The sequence below is a fragment of the Prunus dulcis genome, chromosome 1 (assembly GCF_902201215.1).
Source record: "Prunus dulcis chromosome 1, ALMONDv2, whole genome shotgun sequence".
Taxonomy (NCBI): domain Eukaryota; kingdom Viridiplantae; phylum Streptophyta; class Magnoliopsida; order Rosales; family Rosaceae; genus Prunus; species Prunus dulcis.
Window position 1 is genome coordinate 1,500,165 of NC_047650.1, and position 15,893 is coordinate 1,516,057.

Sequence of the window (15,893 nt, forward strand, 5' to 3'; positions counted from 1 at the left end):
ACATCTACCATGCATCATCAAAAACAAGAGAGAGAGAGAGAGAGAGAGAGCCAGCCACACCTAAAATGTTACATTTCCAACACCTTCTCACTTGTCGCCCCATGCCATGTTTAACAAGAATATAATGATAACAAATAGTGGGAAATAATTGACAATAATAATAATATAATTAGTGACAGATTTTTGGATTGAGAAGCTAAAGATCAGATCAGGTGCAGTGTTTAAATATTTGACTGTACTACTTACTTAAGTGTAATTAATAAATCAAGTAGTTTTAGTTTCTAATTATAATTAAATTTTTAAGGCATGAAGAGTTTGTTGCCACACTTGCAGCGCCAAGCTTCAGGATAGTACTCGAGAGGTATAGAGACACCTGGTTGAATGGGCACGTGGACCGCCTTACAAGGCGAGCACCTTCCACACTTGGATCTGCAACTCGGTGGCGATGAACCCAGCCGGCTCTTCTGAGTCTCAACTCGCTCCAATGCCGACGACCCAATTTGATATTCCTCTCTCTGCTTCTGCTGCTGATGAGAATGATGCCCACCGCCTGAAAATTCATTGAAGTTGGAACTCAACAACTGAGTCACTGCTCAACGAGTCAAGGAAACTCAAAAAGGGGTTTTGCTGCTGAGTTGCTTACCGAGTTGGGTTTGACTGGTTATGGCTGAGGAGGCTGAGGTGAACAAGAGGAAAGTGAAGGCTGTGATGAGAGTTGATAGCCTGATGTAATGGTGGTGCTGGCGGCGGTGGCGGTGGCGGTGGCGGTGGCGCAGTACGCCCATCGCCTGAGGTGGAGTTGCGCAGGTTAGCAACTGGGCTCGGCTGTGAAAGTTCGATATTGAGAGAGAGAGAGAAAGAGGAGGATATATATGAATATGAATGATATGATGATGTAAAAGGAGAGTGAGGAGGAAGATTGGGAAATGAGGGAGGGGGGAGATGCTTTTATTATTGTTATTGCAGTTTTTACTTGTGAGCGTGTGGGGAGGGTGGTCTAAGTCAAAAACACAGTCCCCAAAAGATCAAAGATCAAACCAGAGAGAGAGAGAGAGAGAGAGAGAGAGAGAGAGAGAGAGAGATTTCTTAGCTTTGTTGTATTGTTTGGCCAAGGGGTAGAGTCCTGGGACCCTGTAAGGCCCTGAATGATTGTGATGTGGAGTTGAAACAGAGGCCAACTTGGAAACCATATTCACTACAATGCCACTGAGATAGTGAAATGGTTGGGAACATATTTCAGACCAACAATGAACGAGATATCATCTAGGTATGAGAAATTTTTGTACGTGACAGTAACTTCACTTGACCTATTAACATGGTGATTTATGTGAATTTACATTAACAAGGTGTTATGAATCTACTCATATTATTAACAATGATCAGATCATAATAACAATATATTAGCATGCTACATGTTGTGTATGTGGTTAAGAAGTGAACTCCATATGAATTATTGTCTGAAAAATATTTATACACGTGAGTGACTGAGCGTAACAAAATTTCAAATGCAAACATGCAAGAGGAGGGGGGAAGAAAAATAAAGGAAGAGTGGCTTAAATGTAATAATTCGAAAAGAAGGTGGGTTTTGAGGTAAAATGGGTGAGAGCAGAGCACCCGTGTGGGGGAGGATGGGATGCTGTCTCGTACGGGACGAACACGGAACATCTGAGTCAAGGCTGAACCCACCCTCACCCTAATGCCCACCCTATGCACACCATTATTGCCTCTCTCTCTCTCTCTCTCTCTCTCTCTCTCGTCTAACATGGTAGGCCTATTGAATTCTGAGAGGGGCCCATTTGTACAGGGGACAGGGCCCACATGGAAACATTTTTGTTGTTTTATAACTTTTATTATGCATGCCACTTTCTTTTTTCCCTTCTATTTATTTATTTTGTTGTTGGTGAAATAAGAGAATGAGAAATTAATGGAGGAAGGAGCAGTTGTATTAAATGAACCCCCATGATCTTTCTGTAAGTGCGGGCCTGCCTGCCCTAGCCTATCCTTAGCCAGGTAGCTCTCAGGCTCTCAGGGTCTGTGCAGCTGTGAGAGGAGGAGGAGGAGGAAGAGTGTATAACCGTGTAAAGGGTCTGTGAATCTGGCTCAGTGATTTGATGGGTTTTGGGTTTGGTTGCATTTAAGGCAACAACAAAAAAGAAAAATAGCCGCATTGGGGTTAAAGAGGAACTGCGAATGATTTGCTGCTAGAGGCCATGGTTTTAGTTGGACAAGGCAATCCACCAAGGTTTTGTGAAAACTAATCAATTTGCTGATTGTTGAGAATTGAAAGGAAACAAAAATTATTAAAGAATTGACAAGAGACTTGTAGTTTAACTAATTAAAAGTAGTTACTTATACGCCCGAGATTGATTCTCCCCTCCCTCCGTCGCTTGAATTTTTGCCAGAAATTAAGTTTTGCAGCTTAAAGTGTGTGGACAGTGGAAAACTACTAGGCCTAGCCTCTGTTGGGCCCTTGGTGGTTCTTGGGTTGGTGAGGCCTAGTGTTCAAACAGTAACAGGACTAACATGAGGGTTTTTCCCACGGCAGGAAGCAACCATTACTAGCTTTTGCATGCTTGATTTACACATCATCTGTGACTGTACAAGTTGGAAAGGGACACTTCACTGCATTATGATATTTCAAAATCAAAAAAATCCACACACACACACACAAAACAAAACAAAACAAAACGCCATTGATGATTGCTTGCACTTCTGTTTCTGCAACAACTGTTTGAATTGTTACCTTGTGGTTTATAGTTTTAGTTTGGAGCATTAAAAGTTTTAACTATTTGTAGTACTCATTCTTAACCAAAAATTACAAGCTGAATAATTGAGTCTGGATTCTGCATATAGCTTCAAGCCTTCACAGTCAAATGATTGAGGCCAGGATATCTTCTTCAGTTTGGTTCTGCAAGCAATAGATATTATGGCTTTAACAAAGCAAGTGCCATGGGCTGCACTTCAATGATTACAAGCTCCAGTTTAAGAAAGGGGCACCTAGAGTAGAGCAGGAGAAAGACTTCAACGGGCATAACAGTATTTTGTTATATCCGGTTAATAACGTTATGACACGCTTGAAAACATTTTCACGTGTTATAGTATTATTGGCTGAAAATAGCAAAACAATGCTATCCCCATTATAATTTGCAACTAAGTTTTTCTCCCAGAGTTGAGCTTTGAAGACTCAATTAATTAAGGGGAGATTCACTATTATACCCAATATGGGGGCCCAAATTATAAAAATACCCTATATAAAATGGACTTTAGAAACACACCCAAAGCCAATTTACAACATAACAAAAAAGCTTTTAACTTCTTATAAATTACAAAACTGCCATCAATTTCTTAAAACAAGCTCAACCCCAAAATCTCATAAAAATACCCAAAGCACTCAATAGGGCATCAAAGTAATTTAATAATCAATATTAAATTCAATAATGCTAGCTATCATTTTTTGGGTTTTTTTTGGGTTTGTTTATAGGAATTCAATTGTGTAGGGTTTATTTATAATATTAGTGCTAGAAATGGGTATGTCACTAAATATCTCTTAATTAAGCCATGCTATAGTGCTGTCTAATTATTGATGGAATTATATTGTGTGTGTACCTGAAATTTTAATGTTTAACAGACAAACCCTTTTTTTCTAGAATGACCTTCCAATTCTTTGCTAGTGACGAAATTCGATGACAATGGTAAATTAGATCTCTAAATTCAAAACCTAACATGTTCGGATTAGACAGGTTTCCTATGAAAATCCAGTCTTATCAAATAGTTGAACTCACAATACTTTAGTCGTGTAGCAATATCAAATCAACACCCCCACCTTCTCTTCTCCCCCCCACCCCCCCAACACATAATAACTTGACCACTCACTATTTCTCTTAGATTAAAGACATGTTCAAAGAGAAGAGATTTGTAGATTATGAAAAGAGAGATATTAATTCAACAATTTAAAGAAAAAAATTAATTTCTCGAGATCATTCTTTTTTTGAGCGAAACGCACAAAAATAAATTCAATTCTTGATTATTTGCACACACAAACTCATGTGTAACTAATAAAAATTTATTTATTTCGGGATAATAAAGAAAGCCTCATAATTCAGACGCATAATTTTAAAGTAAACTCTAGCGTATAAACCACCTATCATGTAAATTTAAATATTTTCATATGGGTAAAGAATTCAAATGTAGAGCACAACGGGTTGAAAACACCTTTTTGGTCTATTTGCCAAAAGGTCCTTGAATAAACATAATATTATTAAATAAAACACCAGACCTAGTAAACCCCGCCAAAATGTTCCCTTGATCCCTTCCACAGTGGCAGTGTGGCATTAACCCAAAGCCCCTAACTCCCAAACCACTAATTAATCAGTAATTAAAAATAAAAACCCTAAGTTTTAGTCCAGAATCATTCAGACAAGAATTACGTGGCAGTCTAGGGTGAAACGCAGCTACCGAAAAGCCCCTTCCCCACCAAAACCCCCATACGACTTACGAGTGACTCTTTAGTCTTATGAGACGACGCCGCGCCTACTCTCTCTCTCTCTCTCACTTCTTTGCTTGCTGCCCTTTCCCCTTTTTCCCCCAATCCCACTTTCGCCCTCCCAACTCCCGCGAAATTACCAACCTGCCCAGATCGCATTCGCAGGGCTCTCCGCCGCCGAAACTCCCGCCATGAACGCCACCACGACGTCGTTCCGCTCCATTCTCGAGAAGCCCCTCAACCAGCTCACAGAGGACGACATTTCTCAGCTCACCCGCGAAGACTGCCGCAAATACCTCAAAGAAAAAGGTCCCCCCCCCCCCCCCTTACACCTCACCCCCTTTTTCTACTAATTTTCGCTTTTGCCCTTCGCCTCTCTCTCTCTCTCTCTCTCTCTTCCCTCCACCGCCATGTTCTCCGATACGTCTACAATCACGGAACATTCCATTCTCTCCAACTATATTTATTTATTGAAATTGATTAATTACTTAACGAGGATTTTTTTTCCTTTTTTTGGCAATTTAAAAATGTGATGGACACGTGTCCGTACAGGAATGCGGAGGCCTTCGTGGAACAAATCGCAGGCGATCCAGCAAGTTATTTCCCTCAAGGCTCTGCTGGAGCCCAACGACGATACCGGCGCCGGAGCGCTCAGACGGATTGTCGTTTCGCCTCATACCACCACCCCGCGCGTCAGTGCTTTCTTATTATATGTTTGGTTCCCGAGAAATTAAAAATGCAAAAGAAAGTTACTGTCTTTCTTTTCTTTCTCTTTGTTTCCCTCTTAACACTTGTTTGATTCGGAATTTTCTGTACAGGCGGCTTCGAATTCAGCCGGTTCGGCCAAGGAAGCGAGTGCCGATGTCCAGGTTTCCGTGTCAGCCGACGAACCGGTGCCGTATCAGAAACCGGTTCAGGAGGACCGGCCAGCCGATGCCGATACGAAGGCCATCAGTCCAAGGTTTAACTTCTCTATCAGGCTCTTTGGCTCTGGCAATGTCTGAATTTACTGATTGCTGTAGTTTGATTATGTTAAGCACAATGTGGTAGTTAAATATGCTAATTTAGCTTAGTTGAAGCTGTTATTGTTTTAGCCTTCTGGAAACTAGTAGACTTTGGTTTCATAATGTTGGCTTTGTCCTTCGAGATTCCATATTGAGTCTAGTTTGAGCTCAGCAGATTGAGTGGGGGAATTGGTATGTGGAGTAGATTTTGATGTGGATTCTTGTTTTCATGCCTAGCCCAAATAGGTGTTAAAGAAGCCCCACATCATTAAAGGTGGCACCAAGTTTACCATCTTTTTTCCATGGTTTTTGGCTTTTTTCCTGTGTATGCTTTCCATCTACAATATGCTTGACATGATAAGCCACCTGTTAAATATTCAATTGAAGTGACATTACATTTTTTTTTTGGGAGGGGGGGTGGGTGTGTTGATGTTCATATTCTCTTTGTTCTTAAGGCGGTATGAAGCCAAAGCAGATTAATTTGTTTTGCAGAGCATAATATGATATATTTCTTGTTTATAAAACTTTTTGCATTTTACCTTTTCAAATGAAGCAAATAATTTTGCTATTTTCTGCGGCAAGATTGGCACGGCATGCTTCTAATTTAGATTTCTTGTGATATGTTTATATTAAGTTCTAAAGAAAAGTATTTGATATTGTGGCCACAGAAATCAGTGTACAATTGATGCATCAGTTAGGCAAATGACAATTTTCTACTGCGGCAAGGTGAATGTATATGATGGAGTGCCACCTGATAAGGTAAATGAAGCTTCCTCTTAGCATGGATACCTGGAGATAATCCTTCCAATGCAGCGCTATATGGATTTGCAGGCACGGGCAATCATGCACCTTGCAGCAAGGCCCAACTCTTTGCCTCTGGACAATCAATTTGGTGGTACTGCGGCACTAAGATCCTTACGATGCCAATTCCAGACTGCCGGAGACAAAGATGGCTTTCTCCCTCCGAGTGCCACATTCTCTCAGGCCATGCAAACAGGTATTCGCGCAGAAGGATTTCTTAGGTTACCTTGTGAAATACTTTGGGTGGAATGGAGTAGCTGTGTACTTGACACTTAATTGGAACTGCATTTGGTGAATGGAAACTAAGATCCAAGAAATGGTTATAGGCATTGCCATGTTTCTTTCATGAAACAGTATAATTTTATTCATGGAACAGTATGATTTTATTAACTTTGTTGTTAAAAATTGTTTCTTGGTTGTTTTAAAAAGAAGGAAAATGACGTCATGCTTATGGGAAGATGATTTTCATAATATAGGCTTACTTAAACAATCAAGAATTCTCTATTCAACTTCCTCAATCTTCCTTTTCCATAGTACTAAACATGGTGGCCTGAATCTTTATTGAGTCTTATTTCTATTAATTACAAGTCAATTTGGCTAGAGTCACAGAGAAAGGATTTTTGCTGTTATAGTTTTTGATAGCTTAGAGACCTTGACAATTGGCAATGTTGAAATACCTATGCTAGAAAATTGTAGCTTTTGAAATACTGGTGGCTATGTAATGATAGTTTTCATTGAACTTTACAGAGAAGATCGGTGAATATACTCAGCAGTACTGGGAGAAAGGGAACAGCACTCGAGATCCTGGTAAGTTTAGTATTCTTGCACCTCTACAGAAGTTGCTGTTATCAGGATGAAAAGTGTGCAGTTCTTGGTTTAAATAGAAAGATGCTTATTGTTGTAACTTTTATACTTTCCAAGGACATACATCTTTGGATCCTATATTAAAAGAGACGTAAATCTTGATAGATGCTAGCCATTCATTGATTTCACACAGTAGGTAGAAGGTACATGGTTGTGTGCCATATTTTCTTACATGAAAAGACATCTTCTTAAGAAACTGCTCATCAGTTTTTTTTTTTTCTTTTTTCTTTTACCCCTGCTCTGTAGACGTTGCCCTTAGGAGTATATTGGAAGAACCTTTTATCATTTCAAAATCTGTAAGGCAAGGTATAGCTATGAAATTGCAGTTGGTGATGCACCTTGCAGTACTTTGAAGAAGTGTGGTAACTTTAAGATGTATTATTCTTTTAGAAGTATTTTAGTGGAAGGTTAATGCATCTACATTGGTGTCACTAGATTCACAACACAACCAAACTTTGCAGTCACTTGAGGCCAAAAATAGGAACCACCATTTCACCTTTGTCACATCAACGTCAACCTCTGGAACTAGCTATGCCATTGTAACATGTGAAACTCCATTACAGAGTTATTTCTTTGAACTCTGTAGTCCTCCGTCCCTTGCTGCTTTAAAAGACACATCTCTAAAATATCTTCACCACTGATACTTGCTCTTACTACCTTTTTCACTGTCACTTTCATTTCCCATTGCTTGTGTTGCAATCACTACCTTTTCATCTACGCTGTTCAAACCATCTCCATACATTTATCCCCATTTTTAGTGAAATGGTTCCATTAAAGTTCAGTTGAAACATATTATATACAACTTTGAACCTAAAGAAGTTGATCTGTAGATACTTCTGGAAAGCCTATTGAAGTGGAGCTTTAACATGGCCCCTTTGCATGCCATGGGATTCTGATGAAAGGGTCTTAGAGGATTAACCAGTTAAAGAAGCTTCACTCTTTGATGAAATATGAAATTTAGTAGTTTATTTTCCTTGAAACATTTGGTGGTAATTCTTAAGATGCAGAGGGCCAGGCAAGCAGAAAAGTCTCGTTGGAGAGATATCGTGAAAAGCGAAAAGACAGGTACCTACTGATAGAAACTGTTGTTTACTGCCTCTAAAATCATCTGCAACAAAATTAAATTGATTCTAAGCTTCTGATTTCATCCCATTCATTTCCTCCTTTTCTTTGCTCGTGTTCCTACAAGGGGGAGATTAAAGATTAAGAAAAATATTGGATCGAGTTCTAGCTTGGAGGTCTTTTTGAATCATCAACTTAGGACACATACCTCAAATGGTAATTCAAGTCAGAGTGGCACAAGCTCTCCACCCCAGCCTGGGCCGCTACAAACAGCTGACAATCAGCCAAAGAGTCTGTGTCTTCCCGTTGACCTAAATGACAAGGGTAAGCTATAAAATTCCTCCTTTGTATGTTTCATGACATATGATATTCATAATTTGTTTATGAATTTGACTTCTATCGTTTTCCGACCAAATATAAAGTGACATATCAGGTACGTTGGATGTCCTAATTATGTTAAGTGATCGTATTTGAAGGAATCAAGCCAGAAACAGATCATCTTATGTGCAAATATTTTGGATTATAAAATATTTACAGGTGGTTTGTTTGGTTTTTTTCTTTTTCCCCGGTTGGCTGTTATGCAGATATCCTGGAACGCCGAACTTGACACTTTCTAGGTCATTCAGAGTTGGGAGTTGATTGAAGAACCCCTCAGTTATAAATTAGAACCATGACAAACCTGATAGGAAGGGAAAGAAGAAACTAATTTTAACTGCCTCCTAGAGACCTGCCTTTTGGTATGATTTGGGCTGCTCCAAGGATCATGGAGTTTTTTCACTGGCTTTTGCCTATCAGGAGGAGAATTCTCTTTTTGGACCGGTATGGCTTTGATCAGTTTTGTAAGTTTTAGGGTCGAGATGCAGAGCTGTAAGCAGCCATTTTCCTTTTAACTCCTTATGTAAGTAATTATTGTACGCGGTACCATTCTCTGTCAAGAGAGCTTATTGTACAAGTTGAAGGAAATCATCTCCTTTAACGTTTTGTAGCTATGCAGAACAGTTCTATGTAATTTATGGTCTCCTTTGTTTATAATTTTCCCAATGAAAGTTGGCAAAAATGCGTTGCAACTTGCAGAGAACTCGCGGCGAGTTGATGAATTGGAATTGGAAAAATGTATTATTTTCTGGATTACTCTACAATTGTTAGGTTTACACTTAAAAGCCACTTTGGGCACAGCTTGAAGCCAGTTTCCTATATATTAGATTGTATAATATTGTTGGCCGTGTTGTTTCTTTCTCAGACTGTACATGTATTTTGGACCCAACCCATCTTACCTTTGGACCCCAAAATGGAAAGAAGATTCGAGAAGATACTGCAAAATTGGAAAATGATACTTGAACGAATTCATGTGCACTAGGATTGGTGCTGCGCACTATTTGAATCTGGACCATTGGTTTTGTGAGTATTAGATTAGATATCAGATCAATTGCGTAATTGATATACACCATAATAAAATGGTGACAAAATTTGCCAAGAATAGTGTCCACAATTAACTTGAAGGAAATCTAACCATACACTTGGCAAAATCATTCATGTTAAACAATATCATCGAAAACAAAGTTTAAGAAGAAACTCCAGTGCAAAACGACACTCGTTTAGCTTCCATTATAAACAGTGACTGTGTTTAGTTTACTCAGCAAAACGCCGAGCTGGAAAGCGAGTCAGCCATGGCGATCGAGGTGAGCTCTTACTTAGTATATTAGCGATAAATTAATTGGTATGGTGAACAAATGGGTTGGTGTTAATTATAATTATAATTATAATTAATGAAATGGAAACAGGCATGGTTCATGGACGAGAGCGATGAAGACCCAAGGCTTCCTCACCATCGCAACCCCAAAGAGCTTGTTCCCTTGGACCATTTGGCAGGTCAATTCTATATCTTTTTCTTACATCAATATTAATTAGCTCTCGTTAATTAGTCCCTAATACGAATTAGTGTAATTGATTTTGTATTTAACAAGTTGGTGGGTGCTGGTATTGCAGAGCTTGGTGTGCTCTACTGGCGATTGAACCCAAAGGACTATGAGAATGATCAACAACTTCGCAACATTAGAGAAACCAGGGGATACAATTACATGGTATGTATTTATATTTTTCAATTATGAAATATTTGGTTCAATTTCAATTTTTTTAAAAAGGAAAATTTTTTTTTAAGGACCTTTCTATTGAGCGATAGTATACTGAATTCACACTACAATACACTACACATGAATGTTAGGATTCAAACCCATGACCTTTTCTGAAGAAGCAATTGCTCCAAATCACTACACTAGTAGGTCTTTTGCAACCAAAAAAAAGAGGAAGTTATTTGGTAATGTTTTTGCCAAAATTTATGGCTTGGTGGCGTTGTATTTGTAGACATGGTTTTGGAGAAAAAAGAAAGGATGTTGATTTCATGCTAATCTGCTATTTTGGTCATTGACAAAGAAAAATGCTTGTTATTGGGTGGGAATTTTGTAGGATTTGCTTGATATATGCCCAGAGAAATTGGAGAATTATGAGGAGAAGTTGAAGAACTTCTATACAGAGCACATACATGCTGATGAGGAGATACGCTACTGTTTAGAAGGAAGTGGGTACTTTGATGTCAGAGACAAGAATGACCGTTGGATTCGAATCTGGATTAAGGCTGGTGACCTTATCATTTTGCCTGCTGGGATTTACCACAGGTTCACCCTTGATACTAGCAACTATGTTAAGGTGAGAATCTAAGTAATATGCATCAAAAGTTTTTTTCTTTTTTGCCTTTCCAAGTTTTAATCATCAAACCAAATGATTTCGCAAACCACAATTATTTTAGTTGTTAGAAAAGAAAAACATAGAAATTTAAAACACTGCTTCATAAATATTGTACAATTTTGGAGTTTACTTTGTTGTGCATTGCAATATAGTTTATTTGGGCAGAAGAACCTCTACTGATTTTTATTGTACTGATATTTATGGCCAAAACGACGTAATTGGGTTTGAGGAGTTTAGTATTTAAGTGTATATGTTGAACAACAATTTGATGAAAACTTAAAACAAATGTAGTTTTGGACATAAGCACCATATCAATACAGGAAAGATCAGCAGAGTGTCTCCACTCATTCATTTTATTTGCACCAAAAACCTCGATTGAAGAAGACGAGACAAAATATTGGTGAATGTTTGATAATTTGTTATGAAGTTCATATTCATGGTATTATGCAGTTGATGAGGTTGTTTATGGGAGAGCCTGTTTGGATTTCGTACAACCGGCCGCAGGAAGATCATCCGGCTAGGAAGGAGTATATAGAGAGCTTCACTAAGAAAGTGGGAGTGGCATTGGAAGCTCATTGAAGGGTCATGACTCTTCTGGGTTCTTGCAGATGAACCATCATGGTATTGTTGTTCTGAATCTTCTTTGTAATGATATTATAAGGTGTATGATTATAGTTCGAACTCTTTTATTGTTCTATATGTGCTTGAAAATTGAGGTTGTGATAATGAGAATCTTATGTCTAAAGGATGGTGCTTTTTGTCAAATATATTTTTGGATGCCTGTGAGCCTCTCAGCCAACAGTTTTGGTCTTTGACTTTTTCTTTTGGCTTCTTTAATGTACACAAAAAGAAAAAGGAATGATACTGTGGGAGTTGCAATTTGAGATACGCAACCCGAAAGACGTATTTCTCTTTGTCTTCCTATTTGAATAATTGTGGACTTCAATATTTTGCCATGTGACATGAAATTTGTTGTGATGAATGTTGACTCCCGAATTTTGGACCACCAGCCCAAAGACTATGTTTTAACATAACATGAGAATGAGATCTAAAACTACCTTTTATTTTTCATTAGAAGTAGAGATTGAACCTGTCCGTATTTTAGGCTTTGTTCTTTTCTTTTTTCTTTTTTCATTCCTTACCACCGAGGCTGGTTGTAGAACAAAAAAATGGGCAGGTTGAGTAGCAATTGTCCAGTTAAAATATAACGTTTATTATAAATTGTTATGTATAATTCAGATTTTATAACACATACGCTCTTTATTTGTCAGTCTGCCTCATCGAAACACACCTGCGGCCTAAATTTTTCTCCTTTAAACTTAACCAGCTATATGAGGAGACCTCCCAACCCCAACCAAGGGGTAAAAACTAACAAAGTTTAACCAAGAAAATCAAGGGGCCTGCCAACCCTAGTCAAATCACTCAAACCACCCAATCAAGGAGTGGAGATGATTAGTCAAACAATTAACAAAAACAAAAATTCCTTTCACATGATGGCATGGTGAGAGTTATAAAACAATTAGGACAAATATTGGTTATATAGCATCTTCCTTTCTGTTATAGAAATTTTGTGAGGATAGGAATATAATTTTTTTGGCAAAAAAACAGAAAGAATATAATTTCCTTTCTATTATTAATTTTTTTTTATTTACCAATATGAATATAGAATAAAAAATCCGCAGTGAAATGCCGACGTGAAAAGAAAACCCATTGATTCAATTAACCTGGACAAAGCACAAAACTGCTGTGTGCGTAAACATCGGATGGGCATTTACGTCATTCAACATCCTTTGCACTTCGTTTAAAAGGGCTGAGGCACGCGTGATCTCAAAGCCACTCCAGAAATTTCAGGGATCGTCAGCCAAAACGCAGAACAAAAGCAGAGCCATGGTTGCCACCGAAAAGGTACACATTCCGAATCTTATAGCTCCAGCCCAGCTCAAATCATTTCTTTCGTTTTCTTTTTTCTCGGGAAAAAAAAGAGTCGCCTTTTTCCTGAGAAAATTTTCGTATTGCAAACAGAGCAGAAAATTTATGTGTTTCCCCTTTCTTCTATTGAAGCTTTTCTGAATACTATTCTCTGTCTCAACAACGTGTTTTCTTAGAATTTATGATTTGTGGATTGTGTTTGAGGTTTTCAAGCTTGATGCATCATCAGAACGTGCTTTGCTTGTTAATTGTTTTGTATGAATTTTATGGTTTGATTGCTCAATTTTGGTGGTTAAGGAGATTCCAGTAGTAGCTTGCATTTAATTTTGTGTTACTGCTAATTAGTTGTACATGATAAGTTGTGCGAATTAAATATTGCTTCAAGATAATTTGGGTGAACTAAAGTAATGATGATAAGGCAGCTAGATACTGGAATTTGGCTATTGCTGTGCTTGCAGCGATGGACTTGCGGGATTTTCGTTGTTAGATTTTTGGAAATTCTGTTTGGTTCATTGTTGTTTTGTTTGTGGGAATAAAAAATTACAGGGAAATTATAGACAGCATTTTTGTGATCAGGGTATCTCATAGTGTTAACAGATGCAGGATCCAAGAGAGGAAGTCATCCAAGCATGGTACATGGATGACAGTGATGAAGACCAGAGGCTCCCCCATCACCGTGAGCCCAAGGAATTTGTATCCCTAGACCAACTTACTGGTGAGCATTTTCAGGAAGACAAAATAGTTTTAAGAGATTATGAATGTTTTATTTTTTGAAGAATCAATGCATTAGAGAAACCATGGGAGTGACATCTGTTAGTGATAAGTTAAGATAAACTGGGCTTAAGCTGATATGAATAAATACTAAGTAGACCAGTAGATGTATTTTTAACCAATAATACTAGTCAATGTAGAAGTTAAAATACAAGAAGCTGGCCAAGACCAATCGAGGAAGAAGTAACAAGAAAGATTTTTAAAACTTACGTTTAATAGGAGATATTGTATATAATGGAAAACAATGGAACATCTCTATTCATCTAGTTGATCTTCTTGGTTGGGACAAAGATAAGGATGATGATAGTTGTTCTACCATTTAACTTTTCGGGAGCATTTGTGTTGACCTTGCAGAGCTTGGAGTTCTCAGCTGGCGTTTAGATGCTGATAACTATGAAACAGATGAGGAGTTGAAGAAAATTCGTGAAGACCGTGGTTACTCCTACATGGTTTGTCACACTAACTTATTTTTAACTTTTTATTTGCTTTGTGTCATCTTCTACCTAAACTTTCTACTTCACTTATTTCAAGGCAATGTATCACAACCATGCCAAGTTTTGCCCATTGATTGCCAATATGATGTGAAAGAAATTGTTCCGTATTAACTATTAAATTTTTTGACTCCTGTTGAACGTACACTTTGAAATGTGTTTGGTCTTTTTTCCCCTTCTTGTTTATAGTTTGAATACTAATAATCAGGTTATAGTAACTGTGAATATGCAAATTCACAAGAAGTCTCTGTGCACAGTTATACACTTTTGATAATGTTTTCCTCTCCTAGGACTTCTGTGAGGTTTCCCCTGAAAAGCTGCCTAATTATGAAGAGAAGATAAAAAGTTTCTTTGAGGAACATCTTCACACTGATGAGGAGATCCGCTATGCTGTGGCAGGAAGTGGTAGGATTAGTTATGCTTTATCCCAATTTGTTGTCCCATTTTTATTTACCTGTCCAGATTAGTGATTGTGTACTTCTTTTGTGAAGGTTATTTTGATGTTAGGGACCGTAATGAACGTTGGATTCGTGTGTGGTTGAAAAAGGGTGGGTTGATTGTTTTGCCTGCTGGAATTTACCACCGCTTTACTTTGGACACAAACAACTACATAAAGGTAATGGTTCAATGTGTGAAATGTTGTGATGCCCACTGTTTGTTTCCCCCCTTCTCCATCTAGTTATGCTTTTATACTCGAATGAATACACACTTCTACATAATCTGGCACTGACTTTTTTAAAAGTATTTTATTGTGGGATGATGGTGAATCTGTAGACCAGGACTGTACTTATTTTTGACATTTGTGTCCGTGCATTAATGTCGATTAAGAAGTCCCACAATGGTCCTTACAGTGTTTAACATCTTCAAATCAAAAGACGTTCTAAAAGATTTGTGTTCAATGCAGGCAATGCGACTCTTTGTCGGTGATCCAGTTTGGACTCCCTTTAACCGCCCTCATGACCATCTTCCTGCAAGGTTTGATTCTCTCTTTCTTTAAATTGCCGGCATCCCTTCTTATATACATGCAGACAATACAATGTTGGATAGGCTTTGAGTCTCTTCTTACAAGGAGCCCTTCTTGCAGGCAGGAGTATGTTAAAGCTTTTGTGCATAAGGAAACTGGTGACCATGCAGTTGATGCTGCAGCATGAAATCTGGTTTAAGCTCTAAAACTGGGATTTACAAATAATGAAGTGACTGTTTTGGCTATGATATAGATATATGTATGCTTGTATCATCTGGGATGCACCGGTGGCTCCATAGTATTGTTATGTAATGCTTTGTTTATTAGTAGCTCCGTGACTCGAATAAATTCCGAATAATCTTTACCTAATGATCTTTATATATTGATGTCTAACTTTGTAAAAACGAATAATTACGTAATTCTACTGTGTTAAATTGTGAGTTATTGTGCTTCCAGCCTTGCCTTCTGCCCAGGCATAAACTTCTTAGTCTGGGCCGACTTTAAAGTTTAGTTGGTTTAGATTGGCTGGTTGGGCTGTTGTATGCTAACAGTCTAATCTTTCTTTTGTTTAAAGTTTAAACAATACAAAAACAGAAACAAACAAACCAGAGGACAAGAAAGTTTTAGCCTTTTTACTAAATTAAGCGGATTAGGTTTTTAATAATCGACGTTAATCCAAACGCTTCATCCAAGTTGTCAATTATGAGTCAAATTAGTGATTTTTTTTTCTTCCTAATATTCGAAGAATTCAAATTCTCATTCGTGTTCATAAAACAAAAGGA

General features: G+C 38.0%; 4 protein-coding genes across 8 annotated transcripts; 3 read left to right on the forward strand and 1 right to left on the reverse strand.

Moving 5' to 3' along the window:
- Window positions 1–55: 55 nt before the first annotated feature.
- LOC117615633 (EPIDERMAL PATTERNING FACTOR-like protein 5) lies at window positions 56–896 on the reverse strand. Its single transcript, XM_034344747.1, has 2 exons — window positions 644–896; window positions 56–550 (listed from the first exon to the last, which is right to left on the reverse strand). Exons 1-2 carry the CDS (start codon window positions 783–785, stop codon window positions 300–302), a joined length of 393 nt encoding a protein of 130 aa, XP_034200638.1. The 5' UTR covers window positions 786–896; the 3' UTR covers window positions 56–299.
- Window positions 897–4,510: 3,614 nt separating this feature from the next.
- On the forward strand, window positions 4,511–9,392 carry LOC117615555 (protein TIFY 4B-like). Of its 2 annotated transcripts, none has more exons than XM_034344654.1 (9): window positions 4,511–4,792; window positions 5,036–5,175; window positions 5,302–5,444; window positions 6,156–6,246; window positions 6,319–6,484; window positions 7,036–7,095; window positions 8,154–8,217; window positions 8,342–8,538; window positions 8,799–9,392. In XM_034344654.1, the coding sequence occupies exons 1-9, from the start codon at window positions 4,675–4,677 to the stop codon at window positions 8,819–8,821; spliced, it is 1,002 nt and encodes a 333-aa protein (XP_034200545.1). In that variant the 5' UTR covers window positions 4,511–4,674; the 3' UTR covers window positions 8,822–9,392. The 2 variants fall into 2 exon arrangements, with proteins under 2 accessions (XP_034200545.1, XP_034200546.1); XM_034344655.1 differs by having other exon boundaries at window positions 4,540–4,792; window positions 8,160–8,217.
- A 370-nt stretch (window positions 9,393–9,762) lies between these two features.
- Window positions 9,763–11,757, forward strand: LOC117613845 (1,2-dihydroxy-3-keto-5-methylthiopentene dioxygenase 1). 2 transcript variants are annotated; one of them, XM_034342441.1, is made up of 5 exons: window positions 9,763–9,893; window positions 9,996–10,083; window positions 10,201–10,295; window positions 10,678–10,917; window positions 11,407–11,757. In XM_034342441.1, exons 1-5 carry the CDS (start codon window positions 9,882–9,884, stop codon window positions 11,533–11,535), a joined length of 564 nt encoding a protein of 187 aa, XP_034198332.1. In that variant the 5' UTR covers window positions 9,763–9,881; the 3' UTR covers window positions 11,536–11,757. The 2 variants fall into 2 exon arrangements, with proteins under 2 accessions (XP_034198332.1, XP_034198331.1); XM_034342440.1 differs by lacking the exon at window positions 9,763–9,893 and having other exon boundaries at window positions 9,981–10,083.
- Window positions 11,758–12,738: 981 nt separating this feature from the next.
- LOC117631699 (1,2-dihydroxy-3-keto-5-methylthiopentene dioxygenase 2) lies at window positions 12,739–15,555 on the forward strand. Of its 3 annotated transcripts, none has more exons than XM_034364989.1 (7): window positions 12,739–12,861; window positions 13,489–13,600; window positions 14,011–14,105; window positions 14,438–14,552; window positions 14,639–14,763; window positions 15,052–15,122; window positions 15,232–15,555. In XM_034364989.1, the coding sequence occupies exons 1-7, from the start codon at window positions 12,844–12,846 to the stop codon at window positions 15,296–15,298; spliced, it is 603 nt and encodes a 200-aa protein (XP_034220880.1). In that variant the 5' UTR covers window positions 12,739–12,843; the 3' UTR covers window positions 15,299–15,555. The 3 variants fall into 3 exon arrangements, with proteins under 3 accessions (XP_034220880.1, XP_034220873.1, XP_034220887.1); XM_034364982.1 differs by having other exon boundaries at window positions 12,740–12,861; window positions 13,483–13,600; XM_034364996.1 differs by having other exon boundaries at window positions 12,798–12,861; window positions 13,462–13,600.
- Window positions 15,556–15,893: the final 338 nt, after the last annotated feature.